The 16,661-nt window shown below is 42.0% G+C and overlaps 2 protein-coding genes across 8 annotated transcripts; one reads left to right on the top strand and one right to left on the bottom strand.

Moving 5' to 3' along the window:
- Positions 1-505: 505 nt before the first annotated feature.
- NIF3L1 (NGG1 interacting factor 3 like 1) lies at positions 506-11,845 on the bottom strand. Of its 3 annotated transcripts, XM_062497988.1 has the most exons (8): positions 11,675-11,845; positions 6,187-6,307; positions 5,279-5,721; positions 4,398-4,560; positions 3,799-3,925; positions 3,286-3,424; positions 2,044-2,127; positions 506-1,181 (listed from the first exon to the last, which is right to left on the bottom strand). In XM_062497988.1, the coding sequence occupies exons 3-8, from the start codon at positions 5,712-5,714 to the stop codon at positions 997-999; spliced, it is 1,134 nt and encodes a 377-aa protein (XP_062353972.1). In that variant the 5' UTR covers positions 5,715-5,721; positions 6,187-6,307; positions 11,675-11,845; the 3' UTR covers positions 506-996. The 3 variants fall into 3 exon arrangements, with proteins under 3 accessions (XP_062353972.1, XP_062353971.1, XP_062353973.1); XM_062497987.1 differs by lacking the exon at positions 11,675-11,845 and having other exon boundaries at positions 6,187-6,568; XM_062497989.1 differs by lacking the exons at positions 6,187-6,307; positions 11,675-11,845 and adding an exon at positions 5,903-5,988.
- On the top strand, positions 6,079-15,849 carry PPIL3 (peptidylprolyl isomerase like 3). 5 transcript variants are annotated; one of them, XM_062497990.1, is made up of 8 exons: positions 6,079-6,094; positions 6,834-6,881; positions 8,028-8,102; positions 8,871-8,964; positions 9,565-9,632; positions 9,984-10,102; positions 10,389-11,273; positions 11,983-14,991. In XM_062497990.1, exons 2-7 carry the CDS (start codon positions 6,879-6,881, stop codon positions 10,513-10,515), a joined length of 486 nt encoding a protein of 161 aa, XP_062353974.1. In that variant the 5' UTR covers positions 6,079-6,094; positions 6,834-6,878; the 3' UTR covers positions 10,516-11,273; positions 11,983-14,991. The 5 variants fall into 5 exon arrangements, with proteins under 5 accessions (XP_062353974.1, XP_062353978.1, XP_062353975.1 ...); XM_062497994.1 differs by lacking the exon at positions 6,079-6,094 and adding an exon at positions 15,824-15,849 and having other exon boundaries at positions 6,833-6,881; positions 11,983-12,201; XM_062497991.1 differs by lacking the exon at positions 6,079-6,094 and having other exon boundaries at positions 6,833-6,881; positions 10,389-11,118; positions 11,211-11,273.
- The last annotated feature ends 812 nt before the right edge of the window (positions 15,850-16,661 follow it).

The following is a 16,661-nucleotide window of genomic DNA, read 5'->3' as shown; positions in this document are numbered from 1 at the left end:
TTTCCACTTATATTTAAGTGGAAGAAGACATGCAATTATTAGATGGAGACATTGCTTGATGAGCCACTTTTATTAACTTAAAAGGATAGAGCTAACATCTTTACAAATTTGTAATGAAATATTTACCATCCAGAGATGGCAGGGTATACAACTGAGATTTTTTTCTCTTAAAAAAAAATCCTGACAGAAAAAAATAACTTGGAAAATAAAACTCATTATCAGTGGTGAAAATGCTACTTGTTCAGTTTTAGTAATCCTGTAATTAAAAGCCACAGTTACAGAAACTGTTTTTAAAAGAAAATAATGAATTTACAGCTTCGTTAAGGAATTGAGTTTCAACCTTACAAAGCTTTTTAATTGAGAGTCCCTCTTTTGAAAAACCCTTAAGCTGCATTAATGGTAAATTGTGCAATTGAATACTACTACCAACAACTTGCTTTCTGTTCTCTATTTATTTGCATCTGAGTGGTGCCTTAGTACAACTGTTACTGCAAAAAAAAAAAAAAAGTTGATCTCCATTCTTACATTAACTACTATTTCTGAAATTTATTAGGTGAAATATTAGTGACTTGCAGTGACATGATTTAACGTAACTGTGGCAGGGTAGAACTGCTGCGTAAACTTAAATCTGGAGATAAGTCAGGTTTTATGTATTTTACCCAAACCAACCCTTGAGTGTCATGGTTATTAGCTGTATCTACTAACATTAAGCAGTAACAGTAAATTTATTCAAGTACAGTCCAGTAACTGAGTAAATGAGCCTTTGGTATTCCGAAACAAACATTTATTTTTCTGACGTGACAAAATATACCCCAGACTTTGAGGGACCATATAATACAATCTATTCTGTGATTGGATGCACCTTCATTGACTCTAGTCTTCAAGGACTTCTTCATGGACTAATTGAAAGCACCTTCCTGAAGCTCTGCAGTTGGATAAATCTGTGCAGGATAACACAGGATAATTGACTGAATTTCCTCTCTCCAATTTTTCCCCCTATGCCACCTGGAGAGGATCTCTGTCTTTCTCAGACACAACGATGTTGATTTTGTTCTGTAGGTGGATGGCAAGTGCATCACGCAGCTCTGACAGGAAACCTCGTTCAGTGTTACTGTGCTCACACAGAATAACACTTATCCCATTGGCAACTGCATCCAGCACATCATGGTGGGACATCTCTCCTGCCATTTTGAGAAAGAAATGTCATGGAGATCACTAATGGTACAGTTCAGGTAACCAGGTCTCTGCAATGTGTGGAGCATCTCAGCTAAAAGCTGTGGTGATGTAAGTGGAAATGCAACAACACCTGCTCAGTAGGAATGTGGGACCCTGCTCCAGGGTCCTTTGAAACACTCAGCTGATATCCCTGTATGCAGCTGAGTCAAACCACAGAAATTCCTTGCCATCTTTGAATAGCTGTAAATTCTGCCAATTTGGGCAGAAAATAAAAGTGCTAAAAGTGGTCTGGAAGAGGATGGAGGAAAGCAGTTGGGAAGCCTGAGGGTCATCTCTGCAGGACTACACATAAGAGGGAGAAGGGCAGTGATTCCTACAGAATGCAAGACAGCCTTCACACTGTTGTTCCCACTGCTGGAAGAGGGAATAATGGACTAAGTGTCCCTTTGGTTAGACACACTATGGAGTTTCTTTGGAAGGTTCTGTAGCACATTATATTCTGTTTTCCATTAGAGAATTCTGCAGGGAATAGAGGAAACATATGTTCCCAAAGGAGAAACACTGAAAATTTGCAACTTACTGCCATCGGCACTGATTTAGTGTTGAATTAAATGCTGTAAAGTAATGTTTTAATTCAGGTATCTTTCACTATGTCACACTGCCATTTGATCCACATTATCTCTACTTTAATGTCAGTTTGTCATTCCAATAACTAACTAATTGTTTCTCAGCTATAAATAACAGGTAATTCTTTGTGGTCAAATATTTCAACAGCCAGTTAACCCTCTTATTTTTGATGGGGTTTGTTTGTTTCTTTTTTCCTCTAAGGACTATTTTTATAAAAATAATGAAACAGCAGTCTGTTACCTGTGAGATAGAGGTCAGCTTCCGTTCCCTTCAGGACACTGCTCCCAGAACCAGCACACAGAGCAGCTTTCTTCACCAGTGATTCTGCAGGATACAAGGTGCCACAGTTAAACTCCTTCCCCTTTGTTCAGCCCTCCTGAGTATTGCTAGTAATTGTTTCACTTAACTACTACCTTGATTTTAGAGTCAATGTAAATTTGTTGGAGGAACATACACATCAGTCAGTTTGAAGGAGTCATGGGCCTGCAACACCTCTGACAATACAGCAAAAACCTCTGTGAGAGGTAGCAGGGGACAGGAAACTTTGCAGAAAACTCCAGCACTGAGGCTGGCTGCTGGCGACCTTTCTCCTAGTGAGATGTTAGTTAGGTTTCTGAACACTCTAATAGGCCACTCCTCTTTCCAGGACTCTCGTGTTCCACCACTTAGTTTCCCAACTAATGATGCCACTAAGGCAGCATTTTGCCTCTGAAATATACTGGTTCCTAACTTACAGCTCTCGAAAGGCCAGTTTTAATGCAAGCTGAAAAGCTGCTCTATGCCAGTAAAAATGGGCCAGTTGCTGTGATTGCTAATTCCAAGATATTACATACATGACAATGGTATGCATTTTTATTCTTCATATACATTAGATTCACTAAGGAGCAGGAACACACAACACGGGGAGTATTCAAAACCTGTTAAGGTTTTACAGTATGTTGCTTTGCAATTATTGTTGATTTAAGTGGAGCCACACCACTTCAATCCCACACGATAAAAAGAGGCTTTGAAATAGTTGGGGATGTTTTAGCACAATTGTCAGTCTAGTAAGATTTCCACCTCCTAAGTTACACAGAGCTCTCAACAAATGTACTTTCACAAATTCTACTAGCTGTGCTCCTTGGACATTAGGATAGGTAGCTGGGATAAGAGGATGTTTACCCATCAGTACACCTTTGTGCCTGCTACCCTGGGCAGGACAAAAAAAATAATCATCATTATATAAATTACAAGAAATTATATCTTTCATTCAACTTATGCTATCCCTTCTTCACCACATCAACCAATGTAACATAGAATCCCATTAAAATACAGATGAGATTCTTTTCATATGACTGTCAATTCTAAGATGCTGTTTTTTAACAGTGCTTCCTAGTTCTTGAATGTAAACCTTCTAAAGACAGCAGTGTCACGCCCACACTCATGCTCCCTGTGTTGCTGCAGTGCCAGTCCTAGCAGGCAGGGTGCCTTGCAGCCGATTACCGAGTGTCCTGCCCGCTCCCAGGGCTACACGGATGTGGGGGAGCTGCAGGTGACCTTTGACACGCTGGATGATGTCTGACAAGGGGACCGGCTCACTCAGCGTGCACAGGCGTCCCATTCCAGTATGGGGAAGAAGAGGCTGGAAAAAAAATAAAATTACTGTGAGAAAGCTGACTCCAGATGCTTGCATTGCTTCCCATGCTCTTAACAGGATAAGCAAGTTGGGCTTGCAGGAACATCACTGAACTTTACAAAAAGTATGTATGTGATGTTCTCAAATAACATATGAACTATGCCAGCTACTGGAACTGATTTAAGAATTAGTACAGACCACGCAGATAGTTTCATTGTTTTGGAAACTGTATGGGCTTCAACTCCCAATATGCCTGTATTTCAGAGCACTGGGGTAGCACTGGAAAGCTGTGATGCCACTGACTACTGCATTTCAGTGTTCAGGGTACTCAGCTCACACAAGTAATACATTCACAGGAAGTAATTTTGTGATTTTGTTACCTTCTGTAGCAAGAGAATCTCAGTCTTGGGGTAAAGAAGGCTGTTCTGGGACAATAATGCCACCACCTCCAGCAGTGCTTTCTGAGAGCAGGTAAAACTGACTCGTGTTTGCTCCTCACCTTCAACCCTGAGGAAAGACACGCCTGGTGCTTGTTAAGAAGCTAGATAAAATTTTGGCGTTGTAATTATGCTACAGCATTATAATTATTTATTTTGGAGTTATTATTATTATTCTTCTATCCCAGTGGCTGTTCTACCACCAAGAAAGGAAAAAAAAGGCAGCATTGTAATAGCCTAGACTTGTCTTGGAAGAAACAAATATCAGAATTTAATTCAACTGTCCTCGTCAAATTTCCTGTTACTATTTTTCTTTGACACCCATAATCTATGTGATGCTAGACTTGAGTTGCTATTACCATTTAGCATTAAACAGATTGACCAGAAAGGGACGATTATTCCTTAAGTTGCTCGTCCCATTGCTGAAAAATACAGCAGCAATGCACAGAGGAACAAAGAAATTAAAACAGTAAAATACAATTATAGTAACTTATTGTTTCAAACAACAGGAAGAATACAACATTAGAGAGTGGAGCAGATACCTAGCTGGAAGAGTAATGAGACAAGAGATCTCTGGGATGTCTTTGATTTTGGCCAGCACTGCATCCAGATGCTCAGCATCTGCACAGAACTCTACCCGGTGAGTGCCCTCAGCTGGAGAGCTTGGCGCAGTAGATGGGTGCAGTGGGACAGAAGTACAGGCACCTGAGAAAACAGTACAAGACTGCTGGTTTATAAAGCAGGGTAAGTATCCTAATACTGATTTAGCACATATCTGAAAGAGATGCGGCACAAAGATGCAAATTTTGCACTTAAATCCTTTTTCTCCGACCAGAACTGAGGGCTTTTCATTCTCCTGTCTCCATTAGGCACAGTCTATTTTAAGTCCAAAGAAACTGATGGATATGTATTATTTGCCATTCTTAACGCCATCAGTTTTATCCTAAGGATTGTACAAAACCAGAAAGAGTTCCTGGTTTGTATGACGGGTTGGAAAAAACACAGCTATTGTAATCTGTGAGCCACAATACAGGATAAAAAATCTAAAATAATTTCACATAGCTTAAATGCTTTGGAAACATTGAGATCTTCTACTTTATAAATTAAAGGTAGTGATTTAAAGTCAGTGGTCTCAGCGTTGCAACCACAGTGGACAATAAACATGCTCCACCAGTTCCAGATACGTCCAATCATAGAGTCATGCATCTGAAAATACTCTCTTGTGTTCGTTACCTGGTATATATCAGCAAGACACATTTCCTAAAACGTATTTAAGGTTACGGTACTATAAAAACATTAGGAAAAATAAAAACAGTCCTTAAATCACACCTGTAAAAGCTGGAAGGCAAACGATGAAATATCCCACCTAAAATGGCATACATCTTTAATAATTTTAACTTGTTCGATCTTAACACAATCTCACCGAGTCCTTTTGTTAGCCAGTAATTAACTCCGTGAGGTACGGCATCGTACGCCGTATGCGGAGAATAAATCCCGATTCTGTTCTCCAGGGCTCGGACCACCAGCCGTTCCTTCCAGGTTTTCCACGTCACTCGCTTGAGCGGGGTGAATATAGGAGGGTGGTAGGAAAGAACGAGGTCCGCTTTCTTCTGCACTGCCTCTTCCATCACTTCCTCAGTGAGGTCGTTAGTGAGGAAAAGGGTGTTCACAGTGTGGGGAGGACTCGGTTCCACCAGCAATCCCACATTGTCCCAGCTTTCAGCCAGAGAGGGGGATGCGAAGTCATTCAGGGCAGAAACGAGCTCCCGGAGGTTCATGAGGGCGCGTACGGGCGGGCGGCCCAAGGCACGGACGCGGTGGAGAGACGGGCGGAACAGCGGCGGGAGCGGCAGAGGCATGCGGGACCTGTGCGGGGCAGATACAGGGCACCGTGAGCCTCGGGAGCCCACCGGCCAAACCGCGGCCACGGCCGCTCGGCCGGCGCTCCCTCCCAGCCCCGGCAGCACCCGGTACCGGGTGCCCTCCCCGCGCTGCCCCGCGCCAAACGCGCCGAGCTCATCATCCCCCTTCCCGCGGCAAAGCCGACCCGCGGAGCTCGGCCGCGCAGGGGGCTCGCTCCTCGGCGGCGGGAACCGCCCGGGACAGGCGGCCTCGGGACGGGACGGGGCAGGGCCGGCACCGCGCTCACCTCCCGGCGCTGCGGGGCGGGACCAGCGCTCGGCCCCGCCGCTTCCGCCGCGCTCAGCGGGGCTGGGGCGGCCCCTCCGCGGCGCCGGCGGTGAGCTACGGGAGAGAGGGAGAACGGGAGAGAGGGAGAACGGGAGAGAGGGGGGCAGGGCCGGGTCTGTGCGTGGCTTTCGGTGGCGGTACCTCGGGCGGGGAGGGAGCCGTAGCTCCGGCTGCCCTGGGTCAGGGGGAGCCGGGGGCAGCTGGCTGCAGGTGGGCACACGGCGCTTCCCCGGGCTCTGCGAGGCTTCACCGGCGAGGGCGGCTGTATAGGGGGGGGATGTTAGCGCCTAAATCTGTCGGCTTCCGCGCAGCCGCGGTTTTATTAGCGTCATTCGAAACGCTTTATTTGAAAATATTACAAAAACTGGAGAAGTCTGATCCCGTGCTTGGGGGCAGGTACCTGTCTATTGCAGGCACTCACAGCTGTCACGAGTTAGCCCCAAATCACATTTCTGTTAGGTTCTGGCACGTGGCTTTTACCTGTGAATTTTTGCCATCTACCATTCTGTAATATTTGCAAAAAACTGATTGCTTAGTATAAATTTTCATCCTAGAAAAGAGTGGTTTTTGCCTTCTTCCCTTTCTCTAACTGGTCTTCTATTCATTCTTCTTTATATTTTCTACTCATATTCTTTATGTAGTTGCTTAATGCAAAAATTTAGCTACAGAGTCACTGGAATGGCACCACAGAACCGTGTGGTGTAAAAGCGTGCAACCAACAAATATTTTAGAATCAAAACCAAATGGCAGAAAAAAAATCCGACGAATTCCATATGTTATTTCTGCAGGAAATTGCTGTATGGAAGGCTGCCTCATCCTTTTCATAAGCAGGCATGGTAAGAATAAAATCACATATGTATTTTCATTCTTTCTGAAATGGTCATCTCTTGGAAAGTGAATAGCTGCTTTCTCTCTCAAAGGATTACACATTTTACTCTGATGCTGTGATGAATTTGTCATGGAAGTTCAGGGTTTTCATTTCAAACTTGCTAAAAGATACTTTGGAAAGGAAAGCAGGTTGATTTACATCAGTTTGAAACATAATTATGCTTTCACTTTAGAGATCCCAGATTTTAATGCTATTTTGGCATGTGTTTGATAATCTAGTTTGGTTTCTTTTGCCACAGAAGCATTAGCCTCGTTGCAAGAAGGTACCTCTGCTTCAGTGTAAACCTATGCACTCAAAGGCTTTTAGAAGTTTAGCAATTCAAGAAATAGAGATAAGACTGTGTATGTCTTAAAGTGTTCATACACCCTCTATAGCATCTTCATGGGCATTGTGGGCAGCTGTCTCCTTTGCTTGTATACTTTTGAAGCAGTATGCCAGTATCAATTTATTTAGTTTTGCTCTGCAGTTATCCCCACAGTAATTGTTTTTGCATAGTTTAGAACTTTCCATAGAAGTACTGTGATATATTTGACCTGTAGAGATAAATTTGCTTAGGTCACTGGGTAATTGATTTTAAATTTTATGAAGGTAACTTATAAATTCTTAAGAAAAGTAATTTAATTTGTAGATTTGCTTGTCTGTGAAGGCACATTATATATGCTGCCATTCAGAACTAGCCTTATCAATCAAAAGGCTGCAGGCATCAGTTGCTCCTCTAGTTGTAAAGCAGTGAAGTGTGTGTGCACCATCCAAAATAGACATAACCTTGATTCTTCACCTTTCCATTCAAGTCACTGAGTAGGTCCTGTTTGCAAATGAATAATGTTATTTCTGGAGTATAACAGCATGCAACAGCTACTGCATTACCATGGCAAACTTGATTTGTCCTGAAACTAAATGAAACTGAGTGCTTTCTGGTGATTTTACTGAAAATGTGGATGGTTTGTGGCAGTAGCCTTGCTTATGGGCCAAATGTTGAAACAGTGGTAGTATGTAGTACAAACTTGCTTATGTTCTTGTTGGGGCTGGGAAATAAAACAGTCTGTTGGTATTTTATTGGTGATTTAATTATTGCTTTCTGCCTCTTGCTCAGGCTGTCACGCTGCATACTGATGTGGGAGATATTAAAATTGAACTATTCTGTGAGCGTACTCCAAAGACTTGTGAAGTAAGTCAGGTACCAGGAGTGGGATTGCCCAGTGGTGAAACAAAGCAGTAGAAATAGTGAAGACTGTGAATGAGGTGAAGTGGCTTTTGCAATTTCACCTTTTCATGTAATGGAATACCAGCATTTTAAGCTGGCGCAGTGCCTGTTCCACTCAGGGAATTTGTGTGCCCTTGTCATACTGCCTAGGGTTGATAAGGTTTAGTTAAGGGCTGCTTCTCTTGAAGCTCCAGCATCTCCCAAGTGCCCTTTGCCTTTAAGGGGGAAACACAGCATCTAGAGTGGCATTCCCGAATTTTCATGGGTTTACTCATACCCTCACAGACTTGATTTTAGTTTAAAAGAGCGAGACTCACTCGCAGTTTGTCAGGGACCCCAATTTTGATTTTTTGCAATAAGCTGAAATTTATTTAAATTTCATTTATTTTAATGAAAAAGCTGAGGCATGAACTTATTGATTACAAAAATACATGTGCAAAAGAAAGTTGCTGAATGGGAATGATGCTTGAGAGCATGTCTTAGTCTTCTTCTTTGTTCCTCAAGTCAGACAACCTTGCACTGAAAGCTTTTTATTCTTTGCATGTGTGACACTATCAAAGGAGTTTATTAGCTATGATCTGTTTATGACTAATCTGCAGCAATACTCTGTGGAATTCACATGGTCACAAAGCAAAGCAGAGGTGAAAGTGCTGGTCTTGCCAGTGCTGTCATTTTAGTAAGACAATACTATTTTTCAGTTGTTTGTTAATATGGTATGTTTGATTTTTGTAGAATTTCCTGGCTCTTTGTGCTAGTAACTACTACAATGGATGTGTATTCCACCGAAATATAAAGGGCTTCATGGTTCAGACAGGGGATCCATTAGGTAAGTTGTTCTGTCTGGGTCTTTCTATGGAAAAAAAGTACATAAAAATAAAATGTAAGGAAATAAAAAGGAATTATAGGTATTAAAACCAAAATGTAAGTAAAGTAAAAATAAGAGTTACTGTATTGTTGATAAGAGGTTTTTGTGACGAGATTCATTTTCTGTGGTGGGCTTCCAGAAGTGCAGGCATTACCCCAGTTTTAAATAATCGTGCATTCTACAAACTTGAGTTTTGCCAGCTGTTTCCACTACATATGATGGTTCTGTTGACTTAAGTAGAAGCAGCTGCTACTGTGATTTCTGCCTGAAAGGCTGGGTCTAAATCATTTGGGGAAAACGTCCCAGATGGTGTCAGCTGTTTGGGAGAAAAGCTGATTTAGTTGTGTTTGTTTGTACTCATACTGAATTTAATTTGAGGATATGTTAGTGTTTTGTTCTGCTACTTAATAGGTTCCTTATATAGAGTTATGTCTCAGTGCAGTGGCAAGAACCTGCCTCAAACTAATTGCAGGCTGTCTAGGGTCTTTGTTGTAAAATGCTGTAACAGAACATAATTTCTGGATTTTCCCAGTAATTTCTGCTGTGGTGTTTCTTTGTCAGGCACTGGGAAAGGAGGTAACAGCATCTGGGGCAAGAAGTTTGAAGATGAATTCAGTGAATATCTAAAGGTATTTCTGTGCTCTCGCTATGCACTTATGTTGTCATCTGAATTTTCTCTACAAATGTTTTCACAGGCATTTCTGTGCTTGGCAAATTAGTTTTGAGGGGTTTCCTCACCTAAAACAGAAGTAAAAAGAATTTCTGACAGCATTTTTCATGCGCTGAAGGCAAAGCAGGAATTTTTCACTGTAAGAGCCATTTTGAGGAGCTAATTACTGATTGTGATAGAATATATTAGCAACCAAGATTTGTTCTTAATAATGGTATTGAGGAAGAGCTCTAAGTCACAGAGCACTTTGCACAGGCTAGTCCTGGTTTCACAGATGTGTATTCATGCTGAGGCTTTTCCCCTTGTTCAGCACACTGTCCGTGGGGTAGTTTCCATGGCAAACAATGGTCCCAACACCAATGGATCACAGTTCTTCATCACTTATGGCAAACAGCCACACCTGGACATGAAGTACACAGTGTTTGGAAAGTAAGTGATTCAGCTGCATGCCTCTGTCAGAGTGTGTGAGGGCTCTGAGTATTTCAGGGCATATGCAAATGCTTAAACTTCTTCTCAGAGTGTGTCGTGGATGCTTAATATTTCCTTTCAAAATACATTATTTGCCACATAAAATGTTTTGGTTGTTTTTTTGTATCATTTGCTTGCAAATTCCTTCCCTTGTGATACTTAACTGTAAAGTGTTTTGAGCTACCTCAACTGTGACATTTAAATCATTATTAGAAGGCAATTTCCAGCCCTTCTGTTTTTCTTGCAGAGTTATTGATGGCTTGGAGACCCTGGATGAGCTAGAGAAGCTGCCTGTGAATGAGAAAACCTATCGACCTCTTAATGATGTTCGAATCAAAGACATTACAATTCATGCCAACCCTTTTGCTCTGTAGCCACAGAATGCCTCAACACATTCTTCACAGACTGGTCAGATAATTCCCAGATGACAGGACTTAAAGAGCCATCAGAGGGTTACTTTTGCTGGATCATATATTTGCTCATTGAATGCAGAATTTTCAGGAGCTATGACATTGTCTGGGAGTTGTCACAGAGAAGTCTTGTGCTTCAGAAGCCAGGTTTTCCAGAGTATCTTCCAGCATTTTGATTTTGAAACACTGTTTTTTATACTTGTAAAATAAATTTTAAAAACTTTAATTTTTTTCCTAATCTTTGGTTTTTGCCTTACCTTTCTGAGTAATGTCATGTTAAAGCGATGTCTTTTGCTGTAATTTCATGCTATCAGTTTTGTGATGCTTTCTCATAAAGTGTCATCTTCCTTACTCAAAAGAATGAAGTAAGATAGGCATTTTTTCCCCCTAGGTGAGAGCAGTGTCAGAAATAGATGAAACCTTTCCCTCCCAGAAGATTAAAGAACATATTTAGAGGAGTGTTTGCTCTTGTGCTGCTGTGTTGGAATTATAACTTCTTCAGCCTGCCCAAAAGGTAGATAGGAGTAATTTCTTCTGCTTCTGGCACAACACTGTTTCCGTGAAAGAGTAAGTATTTCTGTCCTTACATAGCTGTTGATTGAAACTAGGTAACATACATTTACTGTAACTTGTTTTTCATCACTTTTTTTTCCCCGAAGTCTAGGGGGTAAACACAGCAAAGAGCCCTGTCAAAAAGGCTGTGTTCACATGATGTTGAACAGGTAAGAGAGCCATTTTGGTCTTCTTGCCTCAGTCCTCTTTCCACTCGGTGAGCATCCCTCAGCAAAGTCCATTCTTATGTGTATGCTCTGTAATCCCTGGGAGGCTCAAGGTCCAGCTGACTCGCAGTCTACTTCAGACTCTTATTTCCCATTTGGAGACTTGGCCTCTTAAAATAAGGCGAACTCATTTGCAAGAGAAAGGCAAAGCTATGCCAGGTACATATTACTGAGGTGCTAATGGGAAGAGTTAAGCAGTACCTGTTCGAGGGGACTTTCTAAGTTTCTGTCTTCTTCATGGAATGTTGCTTTAAGCTCCCAGCCCTCGTTCCATATAAATATGGAACATATATTTTATTATATGTTAATGTATTTTAGTGTAATACTTTAGTCAGGTAAATTACTTTATTCTTGTAGCTCTGTGCTCGCAGCAGTAGAAGTGTGCAGTGGCACGTCTGACTGACACTACTGCCACGCTGGAGGAAGGATGTACTGGGAAGTTTCCTACAGTGCAGACAAACTGGAAATAATTAATAATTTATTTAGAATTGCACTTAACTGTAAACAATTGCAGGTCTTTTTTTCTCCCCCCCCCCCCCCCCCCCCCCCCCAAGGCTGTTACATAGCAAATGTGAAATATGGCAGCACCAAGTATTTTGCTCTTCAGAGGATCCACATTAAATGTAAATACTTTTTTTTTTTCCTCACCTAGTGCTGTACTGAAAGGAGAGTGATCCTACTGGGACAAAATTACGAACAAACTTTTCTAAATTGTATTGTTTTCCTGGACTTAGTCTAAGCTGGAGAGCAGAGGGCAAGAAGAAAACAAGGATGCGTGACCTGTTGAACAGTGACAAACTGGCACGTAGGGAAAGCCGATTGCAGAGCACCGCAGGGCAGCACAGAGAGGATTACCAGCCCCGTCGGCCGGGTAAGAAATGAGCGATCCACGGCCTCCCCCTCAGGCCGCCATGTTCTCTGCGGCGCCTTCGCGGGCGGGCAGAAAATGGCCTCGCCCGCTGTGCACCTTTCCCGCAGCCCCTGCCGGGGCCGAGCCCGGAGCCTTTCCCCAGGGCGGGCGTTCGGGGCCCGCGGGCATCGGGGGCCGGCCCCCGTCCCCTCGCTCCGCGTCCCCTCGCTCCGCCCGCCCGGGGCCTCCCGGTGCCGGCAGCGGCCGCCGCCCTCCGGCCTGAGGGGCTGCAGTCGGCGTGGGGCTGAACAGCGGAGAAGGTGGGCGGGTGGCGAGTTAGTTCGCTTTCCTTCGTGGGGCAAACTAACTGGGAGATAACCCCCGTTTTATTGTCTGCCATAGAAAAGCTTCGCTGACATTTTGAAAAGCCCACGGGGGCAGTATTTGCCCTTGTTAAGCACGCAGAAGCCTTTCTTGTTCCTAGGGTAGTGCAGCACTGGGGGCCCGAGTAGCTTGGAAGGAGTGTCCGAGCCACAGTATGTCTTTAAAAGGCTTTTTTTGAAGGAGAAGTTACAGGTTTAAGTTCCCCTGTCAAAATCAATTAACGTGAAAAAAGCTCTTGAATTAAAAATAACTTCCAAGAAGGATCAGAAAAGAACAGCCAACAACTGGGATGTTAAGGAAAAACACCATTATAGATTAAATTAATGCCTTTGGAAATTAACTGTCTGTGGGATGTAATTCAAAGAGCAAAATATCTTTGTTTACACTTGGGGAATTCCCGTCAAAGTAATGGTTCTGACAGGGATAAAAGAAAAAGACCACTTTGCAGAAGGTGCAGCAATGCTAGGAATGGAAAGGGGCACGGTTCAGAAGTGCACAGGACAAAAAGTGCTGCAAACATCTTTCTGAAACTCCTGGCAGGTGAATCACTTCTGGACTTCTGATATCAGCAGGTGTGTTTTAAGATTTTATTTTTCTGATCAGGTCATGTGATACCAGGTTAATTTTTAAGTTGAAGGTATTTCGAGAAAGCAGTCTTGCAGCTTAAAACAAAAAGCTGCCTTTGTAGGGGTACTAGAATGGTTTCAGTTAGTTACATTTACTGGATTTTTTTTTTTTTTTTTTGTAGCAATGATTCAGAAACCAATTCTGTGAATGAAAGAGGCTGTAGTCAATGACACAGTTTTGAAGTCCCAGGTCCAAAGAAGGATGTGACACTGAGCATCTGAGTAGCCAGGGATTTGGTCTAATGTGACAGGTGGTAGCAAAAGGAAACACATGACACTTAGGATGACACATCCTAAACCTCCACCAATTTTCATGTAGGTGTTTTGTTGTTGTTTTTTGTGGGTTTTTTTTGTTTGTTTTGTTTTCCTAGCATTGCATTTCCTTCAGTGAAAATGTATAGTTTGCACATATGCTTGTGATACTGCAGAACATGGTCCTGCTGTTTGTTCACTGAATATATTTGAGCAGACTGATGAACAATAACCATTGATTGGAGTATCAGAAATACAGGCATCACTTTCATGCCTTCAGAATTTATATTATGACAAGTATTTGCTTAACCCCTACTCTAAAATCCAAGGACAAGCTTTTAACCTAGATCACTGAAATAGCAAGGGGATCATGCCAGACTGACTTTCTAAAGTTATCAGTGGAAACGTGTAGAATTAAATGTGGATGGTATCTTCCCACTAGCAGGGTGGGTTTTTCTGATTTTTGTTACACTGTTAAAAAACCTGAAGATTGTAAGTTAAGATCTTAAGCCAAGACAGCATAAAGCAAAAAGTATATGCTTTCGTGATTTAAAAAAAATAGCTTCTTGTCAAATACTCATAGAAGTTGTTGACTCTTGATTGCCTGATGGCTATTTTAATTTGGACACCAGACTATTTAAAAATATGTATGTGTGTATATATATGTATATGAAAGACAATTATTAAAGCTATGCTTTAAGAAAAATGCAGGTCCTGAAATCATGAAGTAAAATTCAGTGAAGCAATCTTTTAAAATAAAAACAATTGTAATTTTTTGTTGCCTTCCTGCTTTGAGTATCGCACCTCTGAAAATCTGTTCCTTGCCATGTTTTTCTCTTGTAATAAAAACTATGTGAATTTCTAGGGACTGAATTTGAAATTGCTCCTGCTGACTGTATTGTTTTTCTGACCTGAATTCACCTGAGTTTATTGACTGGCTGCATGGTCTTGCTGCTGTTCCAGAAGAGCTACCAAAAGAAAAGATGCAAGAATGCAGAGGGTGTTCTGATCTGTCAGAGATGTGCTAAAGATGCATAGAATATTTTTCAGACTGTATTAAGTTACATAGATGTGGTGGGTTGACCCTGGCTGGGTGACAGATGCCCCCCAAACCACACCTACTCTGTCACTGCTCTCTGCAGCTGGACTGGGGAGAAAAAAAAAAAAAAAAAAAAAAAAAGGTTCATGAATTGAAACCAGGGAGAGATCACTCGCCCAATACCATGACAGGCAAAACAGACTCAACTTGGGGATATTAACTGAATCTATTACCAGTCAAAATCAGAGCAGGATACTGAAAAGTAAAATCTTAACAGCATCATCCTCCCCTCCTTTCCTCCCTCCCTCCCAGGCAGTGCAGGGAGACAGGGAATGGGAGTATTTTTTGGTTTTTTTTGGTTGGGGGGATGGGAATAGTTTTTGGGGTTTTTTCTGTAGAACCTGCATATATTTATTGTTGATTTTTCCCTTTTTTCACTGTAAATGTGCCTTGATGACAGTTGTCCAGTAACAGTTCTCCAAGTAGGTATTTACAGTTTAAACATGAATAGTCTAGAATAGCATCAGTGGTAATACTTTAGTCTGTTTTGGTCTGCTTTTCCTTTTTAATAACATACATAAATACCACAGGGTGGCAGGTGGGGCTTTTTATTCCTAGGAAGAGGAATAAAGTATAAAACATGTTTTCAGAATTGATATATGAAATTTTAATCTTTTTAAAGATTCATCATTGGTTATAGTGTCAGCATGTACCTTTTCTAAAAAGGTTGCCATTGCTATAAACAGTGTTTTTATCTGAATATTCTTAGTTAGAAGTAGTTGCTCATCTAATCACTCTTCTAATCACATCTGTTCAGAAGAAGCAAACATGTAGCTGTGAAAATAATCAAAAATTATGGCAGCTACTCCAGAACAGCTTTTTAAGTCCTAGTACTGTAAATATGTAAAGGCACTGGCAGGACTCAGTGAGTATACAAAGCCACCTGTACTTTGGTTTGGCTTTAGGATTTCTGTCACGTTGCTTTCTGTACTATGGGATGTGTGTATCTCAGCTTTATTAGAACTGTTCCAAATCATGTCACATTCCTGACTTTGCAGTTGCTGCATCCAGAGCTCTAGGGACTCAGCACCTTTGCCTTCAGTCAGGGATGAAAGCTGTGGGCTTTGGTGTGCAGTATTTGATGATGGGTACCAGACACTGGTGCCCACAGGCCAGTGCAGAGCTCCTGCAGTTACCCATGGCCACATGCTGACCTCTTGTTTAAGGGGTGTCACAGGCTGCTGGACTGTGCTCCAGCAGCACGGTGCTCTCTCTCGCTCTCGAGCTCTGTGACTGTTCTGGAGTCTGCTATCACACAAGAACCTTCTGAATCCTTTCACAGCACTGGGACAGTCACAACCCTGAGATGTTTGGAGTGCACAGTGTGTTCTCATGGAACACTACCTTGGAGCAGCACTATTTCCTGCAAGTTACTCTGACCCTTAGAAGGATGCAGCATCTGGGATACTCCTCAGGTGGGTGAAAACATGCTGGAGAGGCAGGGACTGAGAGCAATGATTTATGCAAGAGCTTCAGCTGCCTTCTTCCATGGGACCAAACTGAAGAGATGCAGGCACAAGGGAACAGTATGAACAGAACATTTCTGCACACTGCTTTCAGTCAACATTTTGGCAGCAGCTTGGTGTGAAGGATCACCCTCTTAACATTTGTAATTTACAAGCCATGCTAGTAACAGATGTAGCTTCATCTGTCACCATCAGCAACTTCAAATACCTCAACTTTGTCATCTTATTGCTGAAACTTGAGATTAACCAACAAAGTAAAAAAAAAAAACAACAGGGTCAAAGGGAAAAAAACTTCAAGGGATAAAACCTAGTACACTGTCCTTTAGGAAACAGATTAGTACAGCCTCTTTTTTCCTTAATCTGAAACTGATTATTGGTTGCAGGGTACAGTGAAAAATAGTTCTTGGTAACTACCTCTAACAATGAACAGAAATGTCTCTCTAGGTTTCCCTTCAGAGGGGAAGGGAACTAGGGCCCTTGCCCTATCACATGATAAAAAAAGCAGGTAATTATATTTTTATGTACCTGGACTGCAATAGTTTTAATTTAAATATTTTCAGATTAGGTTTAAGACCCAGTCATCTCTTTGACAAACTGGCTGTTGTGGTGGAGTATTCCCAGATCAATTCCCAAGCTGCAAACACACATGTTGGT

The sequence above is a fragment of the Cinclus cinclus genome, chromosome 9, assembly GCF_963662255.1.
Source record: "Cinclus cinclus chromosome 9, bCinCin1.1, whole genome shotgun sequence".
Taxonomy (NCBI): Eukaryota; Metazoa; Chordata; class Aves; order Passeriformes; family Cinclidae; genus Cinclus; species Cinclus cinclus.
This window is presented reverse-complemented; position numbering and strand designations above follow the sequence as displayed.